Source organism: Trichosurus vulpecula, chromosome 7, assembly GCF_011100635.1.
Source record: "Trichosurus vulpecula isolate mTriVul1 chromosome 7, mTriVul1.pri, whole genome shotgun sequence".
In the NCBI taxonomy this organism is placed as follows: Eukaryota; Metazoa; Chordata; class Mammalia; order Diprotodontia; family Phalangeridae; genus Trichosurus; species Trichosurus vulpecula.
In genome coordinates this window covers 255,204,219-255,221,389 of record NC_050579.1, presented here as the reverse complement: position 1 = coordinate 255,221,389, position 17,171 = coordinate 255,204,219, and the positions used below count along the sequence as shown (strand labels likewise).

General features: G+C 35.5%; 1 protein-coding gene across 1 annotated transcript in view; it reads right to left on the bottom strand.

Annotated features, from left to right (window-relative positions):
* TBCD (tubulin folding cofactor D) overlaps positions 1-17,171 on the bottom strand; it is a 497,899-nt gene that overhangs the window by 402,312 nt on the left and 78,416 nt on the right. The window contains exons 9-10 of the mRNA XM_036767571.1: positions 11,379-11,424; positions 8,331-8,463 (exon numbers count right to left, since the gene is read on the bottom strand). Of these exons, the coding sequence (XP_036623466.1) occupies positions 8,331-8,463; positions 11,379-11,424 (179 nt within the window). The remainder of the gene's footprint in view (positions 1-8,330; positions 8,464-11,378; positions 11,425-17,171) is intronic.

Below are 17,171 nucleotides of genomic sequence, written 5' to 3'. Positions count from 1 at the left end.
AGACTTCCACGTGCTCCAGTGCAGCCCAAGGCAAGCAGATACCCTCCAGTGGACAGCCTCGCCATGCCTGGTACAACTCCAGGCAGGCAGGCGTCCTCCAGTGGCTAGACCTCCACGTGCTTCAGGGCAGCCAAGGGAAACACAAAAATACCAGATCTAGCCACAGCACGTGACAGACACCACCAAAAGGACCCCAGGACAGCACCAGGTAAGCTGTCAGACACCTACAGGCTCCAGCTGCCAACACCTGAGGCCCCAGTGCACAGAGCCTGGCCCGTATCACCCAGTACAAGAAGCTTGGGACACAGAAGTAAAGCTCAACTCTGAAATCCAGGATGAGCAAAAAGCAAAAATGAACAATGACAATAGGAAGTTTCTATGGAGACAGGAAAGTTAAAAACACAAACTCAGAAGAGGACAACATGGTCAATATACTTACATCTGAAAGCTAAAAGGGGAATATGAATTGGTCTCAAGCCCAAAAAGCCTTCTTGGAAGAGCTCAAGAAGGATTTTAAAAGTCAAATAGGAGATGTGGAAGAAAAATTGGAAAAGAAATGACAGGTATACAAAAGAGAGTCAACACCTTGGAAAAAGAAGGACAAAAATTGACTGAAGAAAAAAATTACTTAAAAAATATAATTGGCCAAATGGAGGGAAACTCCACTGAAGAAAACAACTCCGTAAAAAGTAGACTGGCCAAATAGAAAAAGAGTACAAACTCTAACTTAAATAATTGTTCAGTAAGGGACTTACAAAAGTTGAACTGTTTTAGTTACATTCCTACATGGAAAGATGATGTTTGTAACTCATGAATTCTTTCTAAGTATAAGGGCAGTTACAGGAATACACATTTTATATATACATATATACATATATATATGTATATGTATATGTACATATATGTAGACATAGATATAGACAAATGGCACAGAGTGAGTTGAATATGAAGGGATGATATCTAAAAATAAATAAATAAATACAATTAAGGGGTGAGAGAGAAATATTGGGAGAAGGAGAAAGGGAGAGATAGAATGGGATAAATTATCTCACATAAGAGTGGCTGGAAAAAGCAGTTTTATTGGAAGGGAAGAGGGGGCAGGTGAAAGGGAATGAAAGAATCTTGCTCTCATCAGATTTGGCTTAAGGAGGGAATAACATACACACTCAATTGGGTATCTTACCACACAGGAAAGTAGGGAGGAAGGGGATGAGAGGGGATGATAGAAGGGAGAGCAGAGCAGGGGAGGAGGTAATCAAAAGCAAACACTTTTGAAAAGGGACAGGGTCAAGGGGATAAAATTGAATAAAGGGGGACAGCGGATCAGGGGGAGAGGAGTGGGGTGACAGAAGGGAAGGCAGACTGGGGAAAAGGGAAATCAGAATATATATGCCATATTGGGGTGGGGGGGGGAGTAGAAATGGGGAGAAAATTTGTAACTCAAAATATTGTGGAAATCAATGTTGAAAACTAAAAAAAATTAAAGAAATAGAAAAAAAATTAGAATGGAGCAACTGGAAGCTAGTGACTTTATGAGAAATCAAGAAATTATAAAACAGAACCAAAAGAATGAAAAAATGGAAGAAAATGTGAAATATCTCATTGGAAAAACCACTGAGCTGGAGAATAGATCCAGGAGAGATAACTTAAAATTATTGAACTACCTGAAAGTCATGATCAAAAAAAGAGCCTAGACATCATCTTTCAAGAAATGATCAAGGAAAGCTGCCCTGATATTCTAGAACCAGAGGGAAAAATAGAAATGGAAAGAATCCACCAATTGCCTCTTGAAAAAGATCCCAAAAAGAAAATTCCTAGGAATATTATAGCCAAATTCCAGACTTCCAGGTCAAGGAGAAAATATTTCAAGGAGCTAGAAAGAAACAATTCAAGTATTATGGAAACACAATCAGGATAACACAAGATCTAGCAGCTTCTACCTTAAGGGATCGAAGGGCTTGGAATATCATATTCCAGGGTTCAAAGGAGCTAGGATTAAAACCAAGAATCACCTACCCAGCAAAACTGAGTATAATACTCCAGGACAAAATAGAGATTTTCAATAAAATAGAGGACTTCCAAGCATTGTTTTTTGGTTTGTTTTTTTTTTTGAGGGGAGAAAAGAAGGCAATTGGAGTTAAGTGAATTGCCCAAGGTCACACAGCTAGTAAGTGTCAAGTATCTGAGGCTGAATTTGAACTCAGGTCTTCCTGACTTCAGGGCCAGTGCTCTACTACTGTGCCACCTAGCTGCCCCAACTTTCAAACATTCTTGATGAAATGACCAGAGATTTCCTCCTCTCTGGTGGACAACACCTTCTATGAGTATAAAAATACTTAAATTATATGCCCTGATATTTATTTTTTTTAAATTCTCTCTGAGTAACTGGGATAGTATACCTTGCTGGAAGAAAAACTTCAAAGAAGCATTTTTTATCTATTGAAGCAAATGCTTTTTTTTAATAATAAAAAAGAATATGCATGCCCAAATTAACAGAACAAGAAATAGAGAACTTAACCTATCTCAAAAAAAGAAACTACACAAGCAATGAATCAACTTGAAAAGAAAAAAAAAAAATCTAGGATCCAATGGATCCTCAAGTGAATTCTATCAAACATCTGGGGGAAAAAATTGAATTCCAAAATTACATAAACCAGTTGCAAAAGAAAAAAAAAAAAGAAAAGAAAAAGAATCTGACCAAATTCTTTCTTTGATATAAATAAGGTCTTGATACCTAAATAAGGGAGTCAAAAGAGATAAGGAAACCTATAGATTAACATCCCTAATGAAAATCAATGCAAAAACTTAAAATATTAGCAAAGAGGCTACAGAAACTTATCAAAAATTCATACACTACAGCCAGGTCAGATACAGTAGGGTTGGTTCAAAATTAGGAAAACTATAAGAATAATGTGCCATATTAACAAAATAAAAATTATATGGTTATATCAATATTATATTACATACGATTATATATAAATCCAGAAAAGCCTTTAACACTATTAAGTGTAAGAATAAATGGCCCTTTTATTAATAGGATAAGTAATATTTATCTAAAATCAAGAGCCAACATTATATGAAATGGGGACAAAGCCCTTTCCATTAAGATAAAGGGTAAAGCAAGGATGCCCATTACCATCAAAACTACTTGATATAGAGCTAAAAAATGCTAGCTACATCAATAATACAAGAAAAAGTGATTGAAAAAATAAGCATAAGCAAAGGGGAAAGGAATTTACCTGCATTTTGCAGGTGAAATAGAATATATAAATACTTAGGAGTCTACCAAGATACACAGAAAAACTCTAAGGAAGTAAACACTTCCTTAATACTGGTTTAAAGAAGAAAACAAATTGTCTTGCCTAGCCAATATCATAAAAAAGATAATATTACCTAAATCAATTACTTATTCAGTGACAGGCCAATCAAAATTTTAGTAGACCTAGAAAAATGGTAATAACAAAAGTTCATCTGGAGGAACACAAAAGGTCAAGAATTTCAAGAAAAATAAAAAAGGGGGAAGGAAGAGAGTCAAATAGTACCACATCTCAGGCTATACTACAAAGAAATAACAAAAACAATTTAGTACTGACTCAAAAATAGACTGATCAGAGGAAAAGATTACCTACACAAGACAGACAATCAAATGAACATAGAAACCAACTGTTCAATAAATCCAACAAACCTAGCTACTGAGTAAGGACTGCTGATAAAAACTACTGAAAAAAACTGTAAAACAATCCTGTAGAAATTAGGAATATACCAATCCCTCAAACTACTTATCAAAATAAGTTAAAAATGGATACATAACGTAGATATAAAGGATATGATATCCTAAACAAATTAGAAGAGCTAGGAAGAAATTTGTTTTCAGATCTATAGCTAAGGGAAGAGTTCTTGACCAAACAAGAGATAAGGAGGATCACAGTAGACAAAATAAAACATTTATACTAAATGCAATGTAAAAGTTTTTTTTTCAATAACAAAACCAATGTTGCTAAAATTAGAAGGGAAACAACATGTTAACTAGGGAAAAATATGTATCAAGTTTCCCTGGCAAAAGACTCATTTTTAAGACATATAAGGAACACGATTAAAATTTCTGAGTAACAGCCATTCCCTAGCTAATAAATGGTAAAGAGATAAGCCAGAAGTTTTCAAAGGAAGAAAAATAAGCTATCAACAGCCAGAAAACATGCTCTAAATCACTATTAATTAAAGAAATGCAAATTAAAGTAATTCTGAGATTCTACTTCACACCTATCAACTATTCTGGCATGACAAAAAACAATGCTGGAGAGGCAGTAGGAAAATAGAAACATGAATCCCCTGGTAGAGTTGGGAACTAACTGGTACAGCCATTTTGCCAAATGATTTCAAAACTCACTACCCTTTGGCACAGCAATACTACTATTATAGTGTTATACCCCAAAGAAAGAGGGAAGGACTTCTATGAACAAAAATATTTATAGCAATTTTTTTTTGCAGTGGCAAAGAACTGAGAATCAAGAAAGCATCCATCAGTCAGTGCATGGCTGAACAAATTATGGCATGTGAATTTAACAGAATTACACTGTGTTGTAATACATCAGAACAGGGATGGTTTCTGGGAAACCTTAGGATATTTGTATGAACTATACAAAGCAAAGTGAAGAGAGTCAAAAGAATAATTTAAACAACAAAAATGTAAAAAGAAACTATTTTCATGGACTTGAGATCTCTGATTAATGCAATGGCCAACAATGACTCCAGGTTACCTAACATACCTAATTAATTAATACCTAATTCTTGACAAAGAAGTAGTAGATTCAAGATACAAAATGAGATATATATTTTTGGACATGGCCAATGTGAGAATTTGTTTTGCTTGACTATCTATGTTAAAAAGGTTTTTGGTTTGGTTTGGTTTTTTCAATTGAGTAAAAAGAAACAACATAAAATTTTTCTAATGGAAAAAAGAAACAAAAAGATTAAGTTCAGAGGAATCTGGTATTCTCTACATATTTTAGACAACACTGACAGTCAAATTGTGATCCACTGAGGAACATCACTACCTGTTATCTACAAATATCATTATCAAGAATGCCCTTGATATGTGTGTGTAGAAAATTCTCATAAAAAATTTTTTTAGGTCAGCAGTTGTTCATGTTTTGCTGGGTGTTTTTGGTAAGGTCTATGATTGCCTCCACACTGTTGATATCTTCCTTTCTTTCAGATACCTTGTGAATCAATCCCTCAATGCTCTCAAAAGTTTATCAACTCTAGCAGAGATCTCCTCTATAAATATTTAGATATTGGTCCAACACCTTTTGTCATCTTTGTTCTTTTCAATGTTATTACTGTGACCTGTATGAACACACCAAGCACTAAGCTCCATGATGTTAGGAGTCCAGTGTGGTGATTCTATGGTCCTTGATGACGAAAAAAGTCTATTATAAAATCCTTGCAGATTGTTTTTGTTTTCTTCTGTTTCTTATTCTTTCACTTTTTCTGTAAATTTCCTAGAAAAAACTACACAAAGGTGGGTCTCTTGCCAAGCTTCTTTAAACTAGTATTAATTTCTACAGCTACTGTATAAGATTTTATAAACAAAATTATATGTATATGACTGCACTCTTTTGGTTGCGCACATTGTTCTTTTTCTCTCTGTTATTCTTTTTTCTAGCTCTGATTTCTATCTTTACTCTAAGAAAGTGATTACCAGAATACAGACAGACAAGTGGTTCAGGAATGACTCCCTTATCAGTAATGAGTCATTTCCTGTCCATCAAAATATAAGCAATTTTATTTTTTCTGATATTATCAGAGCTCTTCCTTTCATTTTTCCTGAACTGTTCACCCATAGAAACCCTTTTCTCAAGTGCAAGGTGTTCCATCTTTCATGAACATAAATATAATAGATCAGGAAGAATGCTCTTCACTCCTACTTTTAGATCATACTTTTGCCATCCTTTACCATCTTCTCTGAGGTTCACACTATCTATATCACCACAGCCAGATCTTCATTACAACCCTTAACAAGATTCTAGCCTATGTTCCCTCATGCTTTCTCAAGAAACTGAGAACCTGGCTCACAGTGTTCCTCTCCAACCCAATCTCTTGCCTCATAACTCAGGAATTTCTATGTTCACATGTAGTCTCCCACTTCATGTCCTGTGATCTTTATCTTCATGCTACCTCAACCATCCTACACAGACTATGAGATCCCTGCTTCCATGGAAGCTTCCATGACCATGAATTCTAAAATTTCCTTCTTATATAACTGTGCTTCCATCTCTACCTCTGCCTCATTCCTCAAAAACCTGTATTTTTTACCTTCATTGTAATCGCAAATTTCTCTATCTCCTCCTGTTCTTTCAGTCCATCATCTCTACTCTGGCCTCGACCTTAACTGGGCAGTTCAGTTATACTAAATAGTTGCTAAATACTGCTGATTCAACCTTCATAACATTCCTTTTGTATCCGACGTGTAACAACAATGTTACTTGAAGTTACTGTGGCTTTATAAGGCCAACAACACCAGCACACAGGAGGGCTGCTAGCACAGGTTCTTTGGTCTGCTTCTCTAAGGAAAGCAACATTAAGGAGTTTACAATCTCACTTTAATTAAATATACATATATCATTCACTTAGTTCAGGGGGAAAAGTCAGCACCCTGAACTTCAGAGCAAATACAAACAGAAATTACAAACAGAGCAAATAACACAAATCAACAGACAGGCTTCTAGCTATCTGACCAAACATACATACACAGTTATCAGAGAAGCATCAACATCTGGGTTTTCAAAGCCGTGGGGGTCCTTAATGGCTACTCAGAGTCTCCACACCAACACTCTTCCAATGAGTGTGCCCCAAGCAAAATGCTAACTTCAGAGTATATATACACTTCTTCAGGGTCAGAGGGTGTCCCAACCATGCAATTCAAACCCATGTCACCTAAACCTTCCCATGACTTAAGCAGGTCATCAAAGATTCCCAATTCAGTCAAAAGCTCTTGACTGAAACACAAACAAGACTAAAAGGCACTTGATTGCCTTAGCACTGAGATGCACTCCAAAACAAAAAACAGCAAAAGAAGTCCCACCCTGCTTGCTATTATATCATGCTCTCAATACAGAGGCATCATCTTGCTTCAAATCTTCATCAGTTCCTACCTAGATTACTGCCTTAGCTTTTAATTGTATTCCCTATTTCCATCCTCCTCCACATGGAGACCAAAATATGACAATCTCATTGCCTTTCTCAAAAATATTTAGGGGCTCCCTGCTACTTCTAGGATAAACAATCTATAGCCTGCCATTTAAATCAATCACTGTTCCCTCATCCATATTTCCAAATTTACTTCATAGCACTTCCTTTCGTACACTCTGAATTCCAGCCTAATTGATCTGCCAATTGCTCCCCAGACTCAACATGCTATCTCCAGTCATCACCCCATCACACAAGCTGTCCTTCATGATTGAAAGGCACTCTTTTACCTATGTTTCTCAGAATCCATAGCTTCCTTCTAGACTGAGCTCAAAGCCTACCCTAATCCAAACACTTGTTAGTATTTTCCTCGCCTCTGAGTTAGCTACTATTTACTTATTTTAGTTTTCTCAATAAAATATGAGTTTCTTGAGAACAGGACTATTTTTTGTTTTCTATATACCAAATGTCATAACATAATGATTTTCAGAGAGTAGACACTATTTATTTTTTTAATAGATTTTTTTTTATTTTTAGTTTACAACACTCAGTTCCACAAGTTTTTGAGTTCCAAATTTTCTTCCCTTCCCTCTCCTCCCTCCTCCCCCCAAGATGGCATGGAATCCGATATATATTTTTCATATACCTTAGCATCAAACATATTTACACAACAGTCAAGTCATAAAGAAGAACATGATTAATGGAATGAATCATGAGAAAGAAGGAACAAAACCAAAAAGGAAGAGACAGAAAAAAAAAGAGGAAGCAGAGAGTTTGCCTCATTCTGCATTCAGACTCCACAGTTCTTTCTCTGGATGTAGATAGCTCTTTCCATCATGGTCCTTTGGAGCTGTCTTTGAACCTTGTATTGCTGAGAAGAACCAAGTCTATCAAAGTTAGTCATCACAGAATCAATGTGTCTGTGGTTGTGTACAATGTTCTCCTGGTTCTGGAGTAGATACTGTTTATTAAAATGCTTATGGGAAAGCATTCATCTTTATGTGAAAAATTAACTGATTAATCTTTGAAATATATTTTATTATTCACGACATTCTACCATTGCTTTATGTAATATATTTGGCTTTTTGTGGTCAAACAAATGAAACTGGGAAAAGAAAAAGGCCATAACCTTGTCAACTAACCTCCACTTTGCCAACTTGGGCTTGAGAAAAGTCAATCCAAGTCGCTGAACGAGTTTCACACCAAGTTTTCGGAGGAGAGTATGGTTACTCTCTGACAGCTTGCAGTTATCAAGGCACTCAAGCACAGAGGAAGCTGCAAAACAGAGCATGTAGCAGTAAACATTTGGCAGAAATCACTGGTTATGTGAATTTCCTAGTAATTTTACTTAGAATATGATAAATCTATATATAGCCTTTAAAGGTTTTTTGGTTTGGGTTGTTTGGAGGTTTTTCGCACCTGTCAAATAATGTTAAGTTTAAATTTGTTTCCCTATGCATGTTTCACAAAGCACTACCTTACAGTTGCTTAATATATCAGTTTAAATGAATCACTGAACTGAATTCCAGTGAAACATGGCCCACACAACTTTATTTTTTATCATTACTTAATATGAACTATATATTATACCTATTCTCACCACAATAGCTCTGGTCATACTGTTCACTCTGTCTGGAATGCTCTCCCCTTCTTTCTTTCTATCTCTCTAACTCCTATAGAATCTATAGTATAGTATAGATTCTTTAAGACTCACACCCTCCATAAAACTTTTCCCTGATAACGTAATACCAATTTTTCACCTTCTTGACTGTCCATAGAAAATGTGGTCTGAATTATGGCATTTAATTATTGTTCACTTAATATTTTACAGGACATTATGGAGAGGAAGTATGGCATAACTATTAGAGAGCCATCTTCAGAGTCTGGATGACAGAAGTTCAAACCCAATATGGCAGATACTAACTATGTAGCCCTGGGAAAGTCATTTAACTTCTCTGTATCCCAGGTTACTTTTAAACTAAAGTTTCCTAACCCCTACTCTACAATGATGTAATAACAGGTACAGAAGGAAAGAAAATGTGTCTTTGTACTGTTCTATAATCTTTTTCCACAGACCTAACACACTGCTGAGGGCAGAATGCATTAAAAGAAGCAGTGTTCATTTCACCAATGTAATGTAAACTCCCTAAGAATAGGAGCTATTTCATTTTTTATTTGCATCCCCAGTATCTATCACACTGTTGACAAATGGAAATGAAAGTAGTAATATTCCTCACTTATAAGACCATAGCAGGAATACTGTATAAGCCCTTACTTAGGAAGGCTGGGGGAAGACACAAAGTTAAAACTAGTTATGGTTACTCCCCTAATAAAGCAAATAGTCTATTAATAAGGTTATAACATACACAGAGATAACTGTATGTGTTTAAGTCCTATGTTTGACACATACTAAGTGACCGTAGTTAAGTCATTTCTCTCAGGGTCCCCAAACAATTAAGATTGTGAGATGCTGATCTGCATCGAAGGAGGGGAGGGGGAGGAGGGAGGGAGGGACAGAGAGAGGGAGAGAGAGAAGGCAGGGGGGTGGGGGTGGGGGCTGGTATACAAACCAAAGTTACAAAACTACAAAGTTACAGTCTGATAATTTTAAAATATGAACATGTTTACATGCAACAGATAGATTCAATTCAAACAAAACATTTATTAATCACCAATGTAAGACCTGCTCTCAAAGAGAATATAACATCTGAGGGCTAGCTATTTTTAAATAGTTTTATTTATACAATTTTGGTCTTTACAATTTAATATTCTATGGTAATTTCAATCCTTCAGTGATTAACAGAGACAGAACACAGTCAGATATCTTACACTATTAATAAATCAAATTTTTCTTCTGATAAAATAGGTATAGGTAGAAGAAAAATAGACTTTTCAGACAAAAGGCAAAGAAATGTATTTAACAGTCTGGCTGTGCAAAGTGAAAACAGTAATACAGACAATTAATTGGGCCCTAAGGAATCTTACTTCCTAATGTTTCCCTTGAGTGTGTGTGGCAAATGCGAGTAAAGTACAGCTCTACCTTTCCCTTAAGTTTCCAACAACTTAATACTAAGAACATGATTTTAACCATTTAAAAGTCAAGAGGGCAGGATAGAAAGCTAAAATGTGTCCAAAACTAGAGTGAGGTCCAATGCTCTCATTTCTCTCATTATACCGCAACCCTTTCCCCAAACTCCATCAGGGTATACAAAATCTAAAGATACAAGGTCTTTGGAAACTTTCCATGCTCTAAGTCCACGAAGCATTTATTAAGCTCTGCTATGTGCCAAGCACTGTGCTAAACACTGAGAAGACAAACACAAACTGAAAGACAATTCCTGCCCTCAAGGAGCTTACATTCTAGTGGCTGAAGATAACACTAAAAAAGGGCAAAAAAGGGGGGTCAGGGAGAAGGAGATGGAAGGTACCTAGAAGGCGAGAGTCAGGAGCACAGCCCAAAGAACTGAGATATGTCTGGCCTGAACTTCTTCCTTAAAATGAAGTTCTGGCAGGAACCAGCCAAGAGACAGAGAACAAAGGAGTAGAGGGTACTTCCAATGTGTGAAGTCCAAGGCAGAGTTACACTTAGAAGATGAAGTTCAAAGAGTGAGGAGTACAACCAGGAAAGGAATGAAACCTAAGATTTAGGCCTTACACAATTCTCCATGCTTCATTAACAAACAAGACAATTATCTACCTTTTGACAGAGAGTAATGGGCTCAAAGTGAAGAATGTGATACATGTCTTTTGGATATGGGCAATGAAGGAATTTGTTTTGTTAAATTATGTATGTTTGGTATAAGAGGAGTTTTGTTTTTCTTTTCTTTTTTTCCAGTTGTACGGGCTAAGAGAAGTAAGAAAATACTGATTTTTGTTCATGGAAAACACTTTAATTTTTTTTTTAAAAGAAGCAAAGTAATTTGAGTGTGAACAATGACTGAAGTTCCTATGCTATTAGTTAGTGGTTTTTATAAAATTACCAGAGGAATTGGAAAAAATAAAAGTTTTGCTGGTAGTATACTAAATTAAAATTTAATTAACAATTTTAATTTCAAAACACCTATACATTCTCAAAATGAGAGGGATGTGGTCAAAATTAACTTAAAACATTCATTTCTACAATTTTATAAATAGAGCCCAACCCAACCATCTTAATTACAAAAACACCCAACTATGAAAATGGTACTTACCATAGGGTAAACAGCTTTCCCGTGTTCCATGCTTAAATACCTGTGCCTACCAGAGAAAAACACAAATGATTTTGAAATTATTAAAATACGTTTTTAAACTTTAAATTACAGTACAATCTACTTTTAGCCACTGCAAAAATCTGACCCTAAAACTTCTCAAGAAAATAACACTAGGAAATGTGGCAGGGGGGCAAGCAAGAACAAATGATTTAAAAGGAAATCTTTATTTAATATTTTTAGTTTTCAGCATTGATTTTCACAAGATTTTTACAAATTTTCTCCCCATTTCTACCCTCCCCCCCACTCCAAGATGGCATATATTCTGGTTACCCTGTTCCCCAGTCAGCCCTCCCTTCTGTCACCCTACTCCCCCCTATCTCCTTTTCCCTTACTTTCTTGTAGGGCAAGATGGATTTCTAAGTCCCATTGCCTGTATATCTTATTTCCTAGCTGCATGCAAAAACTTTCTTTTTGAACATCCATTTTTAAAACATTGAGTTCCAAATTCTCTCCCCTCTTCCCTCCCCACCCACCCTCCCTAAGAAGGCAAGCAATTCAACATAGGCCACATATGTATCATCATGTAAAACCCTTCCACAATACTCATGTTGTGAAAGACTAACCAAACTTTGCTCCTTCCTATCCTATCCCCCTTCATTCAATTTTCTTAAAAAGAAAACTTTAAAAAGCTCATTTTCTGTAAGAAAAATAAATATTTACATAGACAGTTAACCTGAATAAGTCCATGGTCTAATTGAGTCCCATGTAAATTAGCCAGATAAATTCTTAATATGAACATCTTCCCATTCCATGAGTTTTCTTCTTTGGGGGTATTATTTTTCAATGTGTTCTAACTAATGTAAACAGCATTAACTAGTGCAACAGTGAGACAAAAGAATCTGAAAGAGAAACCCGGGAAGGTAAAAACTATTGCCCCACTGCTAATCACTCTTCCTTCCCTTTCAAGTAAAAATGACACCTGGATAAGTATAAATACATAAGACAAAAAATACACGTGACACTACCTTCACAAAACTATGAGGTAATTTTTTTTAAACTAGGTCATAAGAGTGATAGAGATTTGGAGCTTTAAAGAAACTTACTGGCTATCTAGTCCAACCCCCATTTTACAGATGAGAAAACTGGGGCTCAGAAATACGAAGAAAAGTGATTTGAATCCAAGCACTTATCAGTAACAAAAAAGAACATGGTCCCAAATGGTTTTCCCTTACCATTTAAAATATAACTGATAAAAAGAGAAGGAACAGTCATTTCATAATTATCAAAGGATTAATATTTAAAAACCCATCACAAAACTTTCAGAGGTGATTATATAAATATGCAAATAAACATGCAACTTAGGCAACAATAAAAATTGAAAAAGGTAAGACAAACAGGAAAATAGGATTATGCTAAAAGGTATAATACACAATGAAAAAAATTGCAACATATACCAAACAACATGGTAGCCAATTCTTTAAAAGAAAACTTTTGCAAAAAAGACATTAATAATAAAACATAATAATGACTTTAATATTCTTTTCTGAAAACTGGATAAAACCAACAGAAAGATAAATAAGAAAACATACTGCAAGTCATAACAAAAGAAATATGAGCAAAAAACATAGATGGAAAATGACATCCTAAATAATTAGTTGGTGGATCAACAAATAAATACGGAAACAAAAGAATCAGTAATGATGAAATAACATACTGAAATTTACAGGACACTGTTAAAGCAGTCCTCAAACAAAGATTTTTATACTTGAAAACTTATATGATCAAAGTAGAAACAGAGATGATCAACTAAAAGATGAGACAACAAATTAGCAATCCCAACACATTTATAAAGAAAGCCTGAAAATCAGAAAAATAATGGGATGTGAAAATAATGCAGAAAATTGATATACAAAAGGCCACCACATTCTGATAAGACTACCACAAGACTTCAGTCAGAGAACTGAGGAACTGTGTGGTACTACACCATGCAAGAGGTAAAAGGGAATGGCATCTACGTAGGGGCAGTTGTTCCTCCAGAAGTCACTTGGGGCAGAGACTAAGGCTGGTAAAACATGAATTCTCCAGCATGGAAGAAGACTGGGACAATTTTGAGGCCCAGCCCAAAGGAATATTGAAATCAAAGGGAACAAGAGAGAAAGTAAGCAATGAGGGACTACAAGGTGGGGGACTGGACCTAAAATTACCAGAGAAATACGAAGGAAGAAGACTCAGTTAAAGAACTTGAGCATAAGCAAGCAAAACAAAAGGAAAGATATTTATAACCAAAGAAATATGCCTCCATGTCAGCAAAACAATTCCAGCCATATTATTATTGAATGACCTCCTAGTTCATTTTTTCACATTCTGTCTTTTCCCTCTCCAAACCATCTACATAGACACATAAATCAACTTTCTGAACAAAAGCATTATATCAGTGATGATACTGCTGTGGTTGGAACAATATCTACCAAGGTCCCCACCATGTATTCTAGCCTAGTCTTTTGCTATTGCTGAATATTTTTACTTTTTTGTAATCACATATTTTCTCTATTTTTTTTTCACCAGAACATTACTTTTTTATTTGGCAATGTACCATGACTTGCTCTTTGTATCTTTTATTTTTAAACAAGTATTTTTAATAATCTGTCCCTCTCCCACTAACCTTACCACACAAATTAAAATTATTTTTGAATATCTCAGTACATTTCTACCTAATCTGGCAAAACAAATTTTCATGTTAGCCATGTCCAAAAAGATTTATCTCTTTCTTAATTTTAAGTTCACCACTTTTCTGTGAAAAGAATGATGTATTTCATCTACATTTTCTAGACTCGTGGCTTATTTATCATTGTATTGATCAGAATTCTAAATTTTTTCAATATAGTTTTTCTATATAGCATTAAAACTGTGTAAATTGTTCTAATTCTGCTTACTTCACTCTAAATAAGTTCACAGAGGTCTTCCCAGTTTTCTCTGTAATTATTTATTTTACTATTTCTAATTGCATGATAATACTCCATTATGTTCATATACTTCCAATTTATTTAGTCATTCCCCAGTTGGACAGCCCCTTATTTCACAATTTTTGGCAACCACAAAAAGAGCTGCTACATTTTTGTACATGAAATTCTTTTCTTCTTAGATGTCTTTGAGAGTATAATCCTAGAGGTGAAAACATAACTTTCTGGGCATAGTTACAATTTGCTCTCAAAATGGTTGGAATAACTCCACCAAAGGTGTACTAATATACTTATTTTCCACAGCCCCTCCAATATTTGTTATTTTTCTCTTTTGTCATCTTTATTAGTATGAAGATGTGAGGCAGAACTTCAAAGTTTCTTTAATTTTATTTCTCTAATTATTCACCATTTAGGGCATTTTTAAATTATGATTGTTGATAGCATGGATTTCTTCCTTTGAAAACTACCTATGGCAGCTAGGTGGCACAGTGTATAGAGAACCAAATATGGCCTCAGACATTTAGTAGCTGTGTAACCCTGGGCAAGTCACATAACCCAAATTGCAAAGAAAGGAAGGAAGGAAGGAAGGGAAAGAGAGAGGGAGGAAGGAAGGAAACTGCCTACAAAATCCTTTGAACATTAGGGAATGGTTCTTAGTCTTATGAATTTGAGTCAGTTCTTTATATATCTTGGAAATGAGACCTTTATCTGAGAAGTTTTTACAATAACCTGGTTCCTCTCTCATTTTTACTACATGAGAATTGTTTATGCAAAAACTTACTAATTTTATGAAATCAAAATTGTCCATTTTATTTGCACCATCCTCTCTATCACTTTGGTCATAGACTTCCATAGATCTAATCCATAGATCTAAAAGGTAATTTCTTCCTTATTCCTCTAATTCATATATACTCTAGGTTACATAACCAATTGTGGTTTCTCTTAGTACATGGTTCAAGGCGTTAGCGTAAGCCTCATTTCCGCCAAACTGCTGTCCAGTTTTCCTAAGCAGTTTTTGTCAAGTAGTGAGTCCTGCCTCCAAAAACTAAGGGGTCTTTGGTTTTATAAAACATTATGCTACTATTTCTTTACTTTCTTCATGATGACCCTTGAGATTCTTAACCTTTCTTTCCCTGTGAATTGTTGTAGGCAGTGATATCCAGCAAGGAGCTGGAAATAAGTGACTAGTTATATTTGGGAGATATTAGTGTAGATTTGATCACTGAAACCAGAGGAGCCAGAGGGAGAAAATATGCAAAGAAAAGACAGCTCAGGATAGAGCCTTGGACAACAGCCATAGAAACATAGAAACAGATAATGAACTGACAAAGGACAATGAGAAGGAACAGACAGAGAAGTAAAGAGAAGAACCAGAAAAGCAGAGTCACTAAAGTCAGGGAAAGAAAAAATATCTAGGAGAAAGTGGCAGTCAATGTCAAAAGCAGCATAGAAACTCAGGAAGACAAGGACTGAAAAAATGGCCTTGGATTTAGCTCTCAAGTAACCTTTGACAAAAGAGTTCAAGTATATTGGTTGGGTCAGAAGCAATATGGTATGGAATAGAGAAGTGAGAAGGATCATGTTAATGGTTCTTTCTAGGATCTTGAAGGGATAGTAATGGGAAACCTGAAAATTTCTGCAGGAAGCAATTAAGGAACCAAAAGACGAGGGGTAAAGGATTAGGGAAATACCAAAAACAAGAAAAAGATAAGGAATGATCCATGACGAAAGCTCCCAGAATAGGAAAGAGGAAATGAAGGACACAAGGAGAAGAGCCAACTGAAATAAAAAGAAGGAGAGAAAGGATCGGTGAAGATGTGGAGAGCTTCTGAAACCCGGAGAGGAAAGTTGGGGGAAAGGGAAGGAAGAGATGAAATATGAGAAAACTTCAAATGTATAAATCAGCCACTCTATTTAATGTATCTTATGATGTGCTACATCTAAGGAGCTTCTATAGCCCAAAAAGTTATTCTTCAAACAACTCATGACACGCTTTAGCCAGAATACTGGCATACAAAATAAACCATCTGTAAAAAGCTGCCCTCTCACACCCTTGGTGAAGTAATTGGCAATTGTTTAGGAAAAGCTTCCTTGGCTCTAGGAAAAAGTGACTCATGTGACTCCACAACTCCTCAGGCTAATTTTTAAATGGCAATTACAACCTTTAAAGGGAGTGTTATCCACTGCCATAGACTGGATCTTTCCTTAATCCTTCACCATAAGAAAAATACAATGGAATCTTTAAAGAAAAAGAGCCTATAATGTAGGTTTTACCTAGCCAATTGGGAATCTGGTCACAAGAATAAAATCAGCAAAAATGTAGACAACAAATGGAATACACATTATCATTCTCCTCATTCACATCACCTTTATAAATCTTTCTTTTAGGATCACAGATTTAGAACTAAAAGGTACATGAGAGGATCCCTCAATTTTCAAATGAAGAACTGAAGCCCAAAGGGCTTAAGTGACTTGTCCAAGACAACACAGGTAATGAGACTGGGAAAAACAAAGCCCTTGTAGCCAGGTAAATGATAACTGAGATCTATCTTTCTGATGGAGCTGGAATCACATTTTCAACACTGTAAAAAAATCTCAAACAACTTGACACTAGAAGATTATTCAGTCAGTCACAGGAGCTCAAAGAAGTGATAAGCTAGTTGTTTTTGTTATACACAGAACATATAAGATATCCCTGTCCTGTATCCCATCGAAGACAATAACGGCTATATTTTAAAATTTTTATCTTAAAATTTCAGTTTTTTTCCCCAATTGAGAAATGGTCAAAGGATATGAACAGGCAGTTTTCAGAGGAAGAAATTAAAGCTATCTA